General features: G+C 38.4%; 1 protein-coding gene across 1 annotated transcript; it reads right to left on the bottom strand.

The window, feature by feature from the left end:
- Positions 1 to 1,681: 1,681 nt before the first annotated feature.
- Positions 1,682 to 8,585, bottom strand: PTGS2 (prostaglandin-endoperoxide synthase 2; the record flags this gene model as incomplete). Its single annotated transcript, XM_080647600.1, has 10 exons — positions 1,682 to 3,692; positions 3,845 to 3,992; positions 4,368 to 4,654; positions 4,950 to 5,196; positions 5,342 to 5,425; positions 6,122 to 6,303; positions 6,725 to 6,868; positions 7,383 to 7,526; positions 7,647 to 7,763; positions 8,534 to 8,585. The coding sequence occupies 10 exons, from the start codon at positions 8,583 to 8,585 to the stop codon at positions 3,283 to 3,285; spliced, it is 1,815 nt and encodes a 604-aa protein (XP_080503726.1). The 3' UTR covers positions 1,682 to 3,282.
- Between the last annotated feature and the right edge of the window lie 2,177 nt (positions 8,586 to 10,762).

The following is a 10,762-nucleotide window of genomic DNA, read 5'->3' as shown; positions in this document are numbered from 1 at the left end:
CACCAGAAGATTTCAAACAAGGGAGGGGCATATGATTTATGTTTGAAAATGACCACTCTCGTAAGTAGAATGGTTTGGAGCACAGCAGTAATTGAAGAGGGAAAACCAATTAAGAAATTAATGCATTGACTAGGCTGGCAGTAGTGGAGTTGGAGAACAGTACAGATTTAGGATTTATCTGTGGGATATAGTCCATAAGACCGCTGCTAGATTGGCTATGGGTATGAAGAAACGCAGAGGTTTTGCTTGATAACCAGGGGATGGTGATATCCTTAACTTTGGATTATTAATACTTTGGGTATATGGTGCTGAGAGGGAGGGGATGTAAAATAAGCCATTATTTATGTATTTGAGTAGAAAAGTTTCAATTGACAATTAGAAGTTGGTTCTAGAGACATAAATTTGGGAGTGATTAATTAGTGTTTCAGTTTATGAGCCTGGATAGGATTCACCTGGAAGAGTACAGTTAAAGGAGAGGGCGAACAAAATACTTGAATTTATAGATATAATTGAGGATGAAGAGTTTTAAAACTATCTGAGTAGTAGCACTCTGTGAAAATAGAGAAAGACCAGGAGAGGATCAAATCATATAGCTTCTTGCAGTAAAGAAGCTATAGACATTTGTGTTAAATGCTACTGAGAAGTCAAACATATACAGGGGTCCTCAAACTATGGCCCGCGGGTCATATACGGCCCGCCGAGGACATTTACCCGGCCCGCCGGGTGCTGCTGCCTGTCCTGCTTAGCAGCCGACTCGGCCCGGGCCCGCAGTGCGCATAGGAATTTGTTCATAGTTTTTTTTTTTAAACTATAGTCCAGCCCTCCAACGGTCTGAGGGACAGTGAACTGGCCCCCTGTTTAAAAAGTTTGAGGACCCCTGGAACTTAGGAGGATGAACAAAATTAATTAAGCTGTGCCAATTAAGAACAATGGAAGGAGGGAGTCATAATGATTGGCAAGGGAATCTGAGCTAGGTGCATAAATTAGGAAATGTGGAGTTAATGTGGTGAAAAATACTGAAGTGATGAGGGTGATAGGTCAGTAGGCCCAGTGAAATTGGAGAGTTAGAAGTTAGAGTGTGAGTACTAAAATAGGTGAGCTGTAGGTGTTGGTAAAAAAGGAGGATACTTGAAATCAAGATTTGGATAGTAATTAATGATGATGAGATCAAGGTATGTATGACCCTGGGAAATATGCATCACCGGAATGGAGAAGGCCAAGGAAGAAAGAGGCCAGGCAGAATGGTAATATGTGGTCCGTTTGGATATTGAAATTATCAAGATGTCAGGAGTAGGGAGGGTACAACAAAAGCCAAAGAGCCAGGTATCGATGACTTGCCCAACTAGGTATAATATCTTCCTCTTTAAACTTCCTTTTTAATTTTGTACCTTCTTAGTAATTCTTTTCTAATTCCTTGCTTTTATGTACTTGGTTTTTTTCCTTCTAGATTAGGCAATGAAAACAAGTTTGTTGCCATATTCTGTAGCATGAAGCACATGTTTTCCATATGGTGTGGCAGTGAATAAGATTATAAACAGTGATCCTGTGAAGCCTCTATATGACTGAGGGCAGAACCACTTCATTAAAGGCTAGTCTAGTTTGGAATAGGTAGGAAAATACAAAACAATGGTTTACTTTAAGTATAACCCTTTAGAGAAATCATACGCCATATGACAAAGATATATAGAAACAGTCCAAATTTATTTTAGAAGAGATTTTTCAATTCTTTAGTATAAAAATAAACAGACTTATTTCAACACTTGTACTTTACATAAATTTAAATACAGTCTGAGGCACCAAAACATTCACATACACATTCCAAATTCCTGGGTTCAGACAGCAGGTTGATGTTAATAACAATTCAGTTTTAAATTAGGGAATTTAACAGTTTTTATGCAAGCCCTTCTAATATTGACTATTTCTTTTTCTAACCTTTTAAACATAAAATCTTAAAGAAAATTTCCCTGAGTTATTTCTCTTTAATGAGATTTCATCATCTCCCTCTACCCACGAGACATGCTCTTATTTACATAAATACTAATGTTATCCATAATCAGTGCTTGATTAAAAATATTAAAATCTACAGTACTTTGACTAATGTCTCTTCAATAAGTTATGATGGAATGAATTAATGTAGCATCCACAGGTCCTTAAAAAACGTATAAAAGGTCAGTTTTATGGCACTTCCAGGCTGATGAGACACAATGTTCTGTGTGCTAGTGTATAGGTGAATCTTAGTGACATAAATTCCAACCTTATAACTCAATGTACCAGAGTTGGGTTCCTGAAAATTAATTCATCTTAATCCAATAATTTCTCTTGTAGTTTTCAAAATTCAAAGAGGTAATCCCCAAGAAGAGATAGAGAGGCTTCAACCCAGTTTATAACAATAATGTCCTAACAAAACATAAATAATAATCCTCAATAAATTAAGTAATATACAGTACCAGAAAGTGTCCGCTGACAATGAGATGTGGGTAAGAAGAAGCACTATCTTCCTGGGAACTATTCAGGAATAGTGTGCTTTTGTTTTTAAAGGAAAAGGACATTCCTTAGAGTAGGAATATAACGCTCTTCTTGTCAAGAACCCCTTACAGTTCTTTCTACGTCTCTTTGTAGCTTCTTCAGTTACACATAGTTAAAATTAAACATAAAGTTCTCTCTCTTTCACTTAACACGTGAGCACAGCTTTTTATCAAGGACTTTTTTGAGAGCTTTTGTTTTCTTTTATTCATCTTAAGAGGAGCTCTATAGTAGTCCTGAGCTGAGGTTTTCCTGAAATCTTGCAAAAGTTCAGATAAGAAAATATAGGTAGAGTCCAAAGAAAGAGAAACTGAGGTCTTGAAACCAGAGAAACAAAATAGAAGAAGTAAACTGATCAGAAGAGCTTCTCTTAGCAAAATGGCTAGAAGAAAATCAAAGGACCAGTGTGCAGGTAGTTGCTTCCAATGTATCATGGAAGATACACTGTAAGAATCGGAGTGGAGAAAGAAATGTGCAGCATTTTGCCATCTTGTAACAGCATTTAAATATTCAAACATCTTTGCTGTGGCTCTTACTGTAACAGTCTAAACGGAAATTCAAGTAAAAAGATACCAAATGACATCTGTTTTTCCCTTTAACGTGGAGAAAAGACATCTTTAAATCATTGACACAAAAATCTTCACAAGGATAACCCCCTTTTTCCTTAACAGAAGTTAAGTCACATAAGGAGTTTAATATAAATATTAAATAATTAAAAGAAATCATTCATATAAATAAATAAATATGATCAATAGGCTTCTACAGTTCAGCTGAACGTCCTTTTAGGAGTACGGTAGGATTGATATCCTCCAGTCCAGAGTGGGAGGGGTTCGCATTCATGGTGACGGTCTTGGTGGGCTGTGGGTCCCTAACACTGAACGAAGTAGAGGGGCAGCCTTTCACGTTGTTGCAGATGAGAGACTGAATGGAGGCAGTGTTGATGATTTTAAAACCCACATCGCCGCCAAAAGTGCTCGGCTTCCAGTAGTGAGGAGAACATATAGGATTGCCCATCAGTCCTTTCAAGGAAAAGGGGGCTCCAAGTTCTACCATGGTCTCACCAAAGATGCTATCGGGGCGAGGCTCTTCCACCAGAAGGGCAGGATACAGCTCCATGGCATCAATGTCACCATAGAGCTCTTCTAACTCCGCAGCCATTTCCTTCTCTCCTGTGAGGGTGACAAAGACAGACACAACCGATGTAAACTTTTACAAAATTCAACAAAATAGTTTTATCCCTTTCCTCAATTGGCTTCCGACTTCTCCGTTGTCTGCAGTAGGCCCTCTGAATCTTTTCAGAAGTTTAGAAACCCTTTCTCACCTGTAAGTTCTTCAAATGACGCATAGGGCTTCATCCGAAAGCGCTTGCGGTACTCGTTAAGAGGCTGGTATTTCATGTGTCTGCTGTGCTCAATTGAGGCCTTGGCTACTTTTCGTACTGCAGCGGGAAGATTCCGACCGCCAGCAACCTGGGGGGAAGGAATTACATCATAAAACAACACTTGTAGGCATATTTACAGTTTCTATTTTAAAAGCCTTCCTTGGGTACCAACTAACTAAGACCTATGCTCCCAACTGAGACCTACACTATTCAAGTTTGAAATGTTCATTTCTATAGTCTCCTAGATTATAGAACGTTTTTAAAAAATACCTATAGCTGAGGTATTATTACATATTGCCATTTGTAGGCTAAAAGCTTTGACTTTTCAGAAAATGTGAGGCTTCTTATTTCAAGAAGAGAATTTTATTAGCAAAAGAATTGCCTTTTTAGTAAGTTTAATAAACATCATTTCTAGTTAGGACTAGTCCTCTGTTTTATTTTGTTTTTCAATAGTAATGCTTACCCTGCCAGCATTTTGCTTGCTGAATGATTCAACAAACTGGGTAAGCCCATGTTCCATTAATAAAGAATTGTTGTAGAGAAACTGTTGATAGCTGTACTCCTGGTCATCAATTTGAAAGGTGTCAGGCAGAAGCGGGTGCCAGTGGTAGAGAGTGTTAAACTCAGCAGCGATGCGGTTTTGGTACTGGAATTGTTGGTTGAAAAGCAGCTCTGGGTCAAACTTCAGTTTGAAGTGATAGCCACTCAAGTGCTGTACATAGTCTTCAATCACAATCTTAATAGTTTCTCCTGTTTGCACAAAATAAAACATTTAGAACATTAATTCTTTCTGATCATTAACTTTCAAGCAACCAAGATGCAATTTTGTTGATGTGCTATTCCTTCACTTCTACTTTTTCATTTTTACCATGAATACAAAAGGCAGTTCTATATTATAATCATGCTCACGGATTAAGTTAATATGGAGCATGTAATTTTATATTCACTATATTTCCCCAGAGTGACTTAAAACATAGCAAAGGTAACGAACTAGTTTTCTCTGGGGAAGATGGCTTTATTGAAATTATTTTCTTATCTTCCTTACCTATCAGTATTAGCCTGCTTGTCTGGAACAACCGCTCATCATCCCATTCTGGATGCTCCTGCTTAAGCACATCACACACTCTGTTATGTTCGCGCAGCCAAATCGTGGCATACATCATCAGACCAGGCACCAGACCAAATACCTCCTGGCCCACGGCAAACCGCAGGTGTTCAGGGACATGAGGCGGGTAGATCATCTCGGCCTGGGTATCTCTGACTGTGGGAGGATAGACCTCTCCATCAATTACCTAAAAAGCAATGGTAATAAGTAAACATTAACTTAAAAGTTAAGAAATAGTACTCTTTTAAAACATGTACATTTCAACCAGAGATTTAAAAATATAGGCAAAGGGGTAAGTCATAGCTAATTCTTAATATTCAAATGGGACAAACCTGATATTTCAGTTTTCCATCCTTGAAAAGGCGCAGTTTATGCTGTCTATCCAAAGTTTCACCATAAACATGATTTAAATCCACCTGGAAAATTATAGAAAAAATTCAGTTTGCTGCTATTGAAGTTGTTCTTATATAAAGCATCTATGATATAATTTATTATTAAACAATTTGAAGATTTAGCTTGCTTCAATGAAAATTTTTCAATAAAACACTTTTTTCATAGCCACAAAATACTAAGTTAATATGTTTATCTACTGAAGCTACAAACCTATATATGTCTCTTGTGTTGAAAGGCATTAGTATCTCCTATGCAGCCTATTAATATATCATATGCTTTGCTATAATTATATGGATATTTCTTTTAAAAAGCATTAGCAAATGTATTATTGATATAAAATTCTTACTAATAAATGAATTGGAATCCAAAATATAATGCTGCAAAAATTTCACCTTATAATATTTAAAGCAGCATAATCAGGGTACAAACCTGTTTTTGAAGACATAACTTTTATTAGCAGTGCTAATATTTTGAACTAAAAATATGAGCCAAATTATAAATGATATCTGCATGTGTGTGTGTGTCTGTGTGTGTGTCTGTGTGTGTGTGTGTGTGTGTTTACTTAACCAGTGAGTTAAAACCAAACTCCACTAAAAATTTTATAGACAGGACACTTTTCAAAAAGAGGGTGAATTACTTGGTGTGGCAAATAAAAACATGGTCTTCAATGTTGGCACCTCACTATGATTAGCTATATTTCTGATTTAGTTCTATCTTACCCCATGACCCAGTCCTTTAGTGAAAGCTGGTCCTCGCTTATGATCTGTCTTGAAAAACTGATGGGTGAAGTGCTGGGCAAAGAATGCGAACATCAAATTTGTGCCCTGGGGATCAGGAATGAACTCTCTTCTTATCATAAATTTATCCAGGATCACTTCTGAATCAGGAAGCTCTTTCTTCCCTGAAAAATGAGAAAGCCAAGAATTCATCCATATATTCAAGGAAGCAGTTAGTATACTGTCAATTTATCAGGGCCTTTCTCCCTCACAGGAGAAATACAATTGTGACCAGGATCATAATATAAAAACAGTTCGAAGACACCGGGAAGCAACTTCTTATTTAATAATTTTATCTGCTGATTAACTGGTATGAGTCCAGTTTTAATAAAAGAATTAAAAAACATTAAGATATTCCCTTTCATGAAATAGTCTACATGGACTCACAGTTTCAAAAAATCTCCATAGATATCCATAAGAAAGGAAGAATTGTACTTTTATTAGCAAATAAATGATAATGTAGGGTCAAATGTTCTAAGTAGCAATTCACTCCCCCCCCCACTTCCTCCCATTTCAATACATCTCTAACTGCCTCCTCTCACTCACCTTTCACACCCATGGGAGTTGGGCAGTCATCAGCCACAGGAGGAAGTGCTCTGGTGTAATAGGAGAGATTCGAAAAGGCTTCCCAGCTTTTATAGCCATAGTGTGCATTATAAGTTGGTGGGCTGTCAATCAAATGTGATCTGGCTGAAATTTTCAAGAGAAAAAATTTTGTTTAATTTGTTCCCATATGCAAGGCAAATCAATATTCATTTTTTAAATTGTAAAATGTGCAAAATAGCACCAGAGATTGAATTTAATTCCAACAATAGTACTCTTTTAAAACATGTACACTTTAAATGCTAACTGAACTTAAAAGAATGATTCATTAAAATGAATCTCTAAGAAAGTATATATACTTTACACAAGACCAAATGGTCTACCATCTTGATTTTTCAAGTAACTATCCAAGAAGCTTGGGAAAGATGTGCAGAATTGTAAGCAAAATTCTGACTGTGAGACAAGCCTTTATAAACTGGATGGGACTGAAATGTCTATATTTTTTGCCATTAAGTTAGAAGTCACACTAAAAAAGTATATTTAAAATCATTTTGATAAGGTTGGAAATATGTTTTTGGATTAGGTTTAGTAATCCGGGGCATTATAAAAAAATTTTTTTCCTTTGAGGAAACTGAAAACCTTAGAAAGAGAATGTACTTACACGTCAACACATATTTCATAATTGCATTTCTCAGGAAGGGAATACTATTGACAATGTCCCAGACTCCCTTGAAGTGGGTAAGTATGTAGTGCACTGTGTTTGGAGTGGGTTTCAGGAGTAATTTTATTCTTGTCATAAATTCAGCTGCAATGAGAGAAAAAAAGGATGGGCGAAAATAATGGGGCACATTAGAAGATGCAAATCTGTAAAATGACAACTATAAATATCCCCCTTCCAAATGAGGGCACCCAAAGGCAAACTTACGTGTTGAACAGTTTTCCCCATAGAATCCTGTTCGAGTACAGTCACACGTATACTGGTCAAATCCAACACTCATACATACACCTTGGTTTTGGCATGGGTTGGAACAGCAAGGATTTGCTACAATAAAAGTAAGGACAGTAAATAAATTGTTCTTCAGTATCTTAATCTTGACTTAAACATTTACTTGTTTTACTTCCTATGGATCAACTTTACAATAATCAATTCTAGAAATATACAAATAATCATGGGAAAATAAAGTTTTTTAAAACCTGCCTCACAGAATGGTTATAAAGCAGTAATACCTACTTCCCATTCTAAAAAAAAAATAATGGAAATCATGTTGCTAAGCTCTTTCTTAGTAACGTTTTAGATGCTCAAATCAGCATTAAGAAGCTCAAATAAGTAGCTCTCTCAAAATTAAGACGGATAGATCTAGGGAAAATCGCAAAGTAAAAACAGCTTACTTTTAAAACACTTTGCCTATCTGAAAAACAAAAGCAAACAAACAAAAACCTGGGCTTTCCTGAGAAGGAAAGTACTAACTGGGGTATTTAAAGAAAACAATTACTCCCACTCAGTAACAGTGGGTACCACACACAAGCATTCCACATGTATTGACCTCATCCTGTCTCATCAAAATGACAACCTGCAAATTAGTATCACTATTCCTATTTAGCAGGTGAGAAAATAGACCCAGACCAGTTAAGCAACTGGTCCTTGATGATCAGAGCTGGTGGCAAAGCTGGGATATCTACCCAGTTCTTTGGGGTCAAGTAGTCCAAGTTCTTTACAAAGTCTACAGACTCCCTATTCCGAGAATGCTCAGAATGAGGGGCCAGGGCAAGTCCGAGTGGAGACTTGCGGGGCGCGGGGCGCCAGGTACCCACCTGCAGCGCGGAGAGCCAGGGCTGTGCAGAGCAGCAGGGCGCCGGCGAGCATCTCTGCGGCGGGGAGCAAGGCGTGTGCGCTCAGGCAGTGGATGGAGCTGGAGGAGCGCTGGATGGAGCTGGAGGAGCGCTGGATGGAGCTGGAGGAGCGCTGGCAGAATTCCTGGGCGTACTCTGTAAGCGCTCTCTCGAGTCCTTTGACAACTGGAAGCTAACGGAGAGAACCTTCCTTTTATGCGTGAAAACTAGCCCACGTGGCGCCATGACTGGTTCTTTCCGCCTTCCTTACCCGCCCAACTCCCCCTCCCGTCCCCCCCGCACACTTAAAAAATTGCGTAAGACCCGGGTTACCCAAGCAAATGACAAAGTCACGAACTCAGGAAGCTGCTCTTTCTCGGCTTCCCCAAGGTGGGTGCAAATCCGATTCCCACCCGCCACCCCTTCTCCTATCTTTACCCTTTCCCTCCATGCCCCCCCCCCAAAAAAAAAAAAAATTCCTCTGCTCCTGAGCTCTGGTTTGCGCTTTTCTTACTCCAGGTCTTAGGTGGCGGGACTCCGTGGTGGTTCGTCTGCTGGCATGAGCGCCCAGAGGTTCCGGAGCGCAAGTAGGGAATCCCCTCCCTCCCCCCACCCCCCCCCCCCCCCCCCCCCAGCGTCCCCGCCGCCTTGTCTGGGTTCCTAGGTCTTTGGAAAGCCGGGGAAGTTGCAATCTGGACAGACCCGGACAATCACAGCCAGGAAAGGCTGGCACGCTTTACACGCGTCATGTATTTCAAACGCGTCAGATTTGATTTTCGTGACAACCTTTGACCTACTGTATAGGCAGCAATACATGCCTTTAACATTTTTTAAAATGTTATGTAGCTGAATGAAATATAATAGCTATAGTGAGTGTACATATCTGTAACTTCTCTTTATAGCTTAATTGTGTTCGCCACAGGAAATACTGTTCTCAGCACCACCAACTGCTCCTTGCTTCTTGGAGAGGAAGGAGGTAAATCCCTCTCCACAATGTGGCTCCTAAAGCAGTTATCCGGTAAATAGTCAATTTGAGCAGGAGATGTATTCCCCCCTTTCCCCCCTCCTTTCAAGGGTCCAGAACCCGCAGGGATGCTAATTGTGCAGAACATCTGCTTTAATGCATGTATTTCGTTGCGTGTAGTTTCCACCTTTTTGGTCACCAGCCCTTCACAGGAGATACAAATAAGAGGGAGAGTTTAAAAGGTGTTTTTTTTTTTTTTTTTTGTTTTTTTGGTCTTCTCTGCCCATTTTTCCAAGATGAGGTGTGACAATGGATCAAAGTATAACACTGCATTTAGGGACTAGTTTTCTATTATTTTGGAACATAGTTTGAGGACTTGGATGTAAAGGAAGGGTTATTTTTAACAATTTTGAACTTTCTCATCCTCTCTTTTTGTTTAATAGCTATCTTTTGGTGGTGAGGGGAAAGGTGTGTGAAGGTGAACTAGTAAAAAAAGAAATTGGCAGCAGCAAAGTGGAAGAACAAAATGTTCAATGAGCCCATACATTCTTAACATTGATGGAAAAGTACTGCATAACACCTGAAATAAAACCACATCAGATACCACAATTTGTAGAAATCTTAAAGGAAAAAAAAAGAGATCCACTTGGAATTTTTTATCATATTGCTCAATTTACACATTATCTGATTCTACATGAGACACAAATGACTAAAATTCCATTTCATCCTGGAAACCTTTCTATCCTCTAGTCATATTTAATCATTCCATCTGTGACACTCCCATTTATTGTACTGTCTTACATGAAATTTCAACTAAGAGCATAGGTCTTTAAAACAATTCCTTTAAACCCAATTTTCTATTTCATTTTAAGCGAGCAAGTTGTATCTACTCAAATTTCAAATGGATTTTTAGGACTGCTAATTCAAGCTTAGTTAGATGCCTTGTAAGAATCCATGCTCTGACTCTGAAGTGTACTAAATTTTTACATGGTAATCCTGCATTCATTTTGAAGTTGACATCATCATTATCCTCCTCATCATGTCTTAATTGTATACCTGCTATGTACAGAAGTGTGTTCTGTTGTTGGTTGAGACTGAATTCTAAGGTGAGGACAGACCAAGGCATAGAGAATATTCATGTTTATACTACTTGGAACTTGAAGAAATGGAAATCTGTACCGTAGTGGAAATTCAATAAAAACACCTATTTGGTTAAATGTCTTGGTTTAATCTGTAACTTTTGTAGC

This window comes from Plecotus auritus (genome assembly GCF_963455305.1).
Source record: "Plecotus auritus genome assembly, chromosome: 12".
Taxonomy (NCBI): Eukaryota; Metazoa; Chordata; class Mammalia; order Chiroptera; family Vespertilionidae; genus Plecotus; species Plecotus auritus.
The sequence above is the reverse complement of the archived record's forward strand: the minus strand, read 5'-3'. Positions and strand labels throughout refer to the sequence as shown.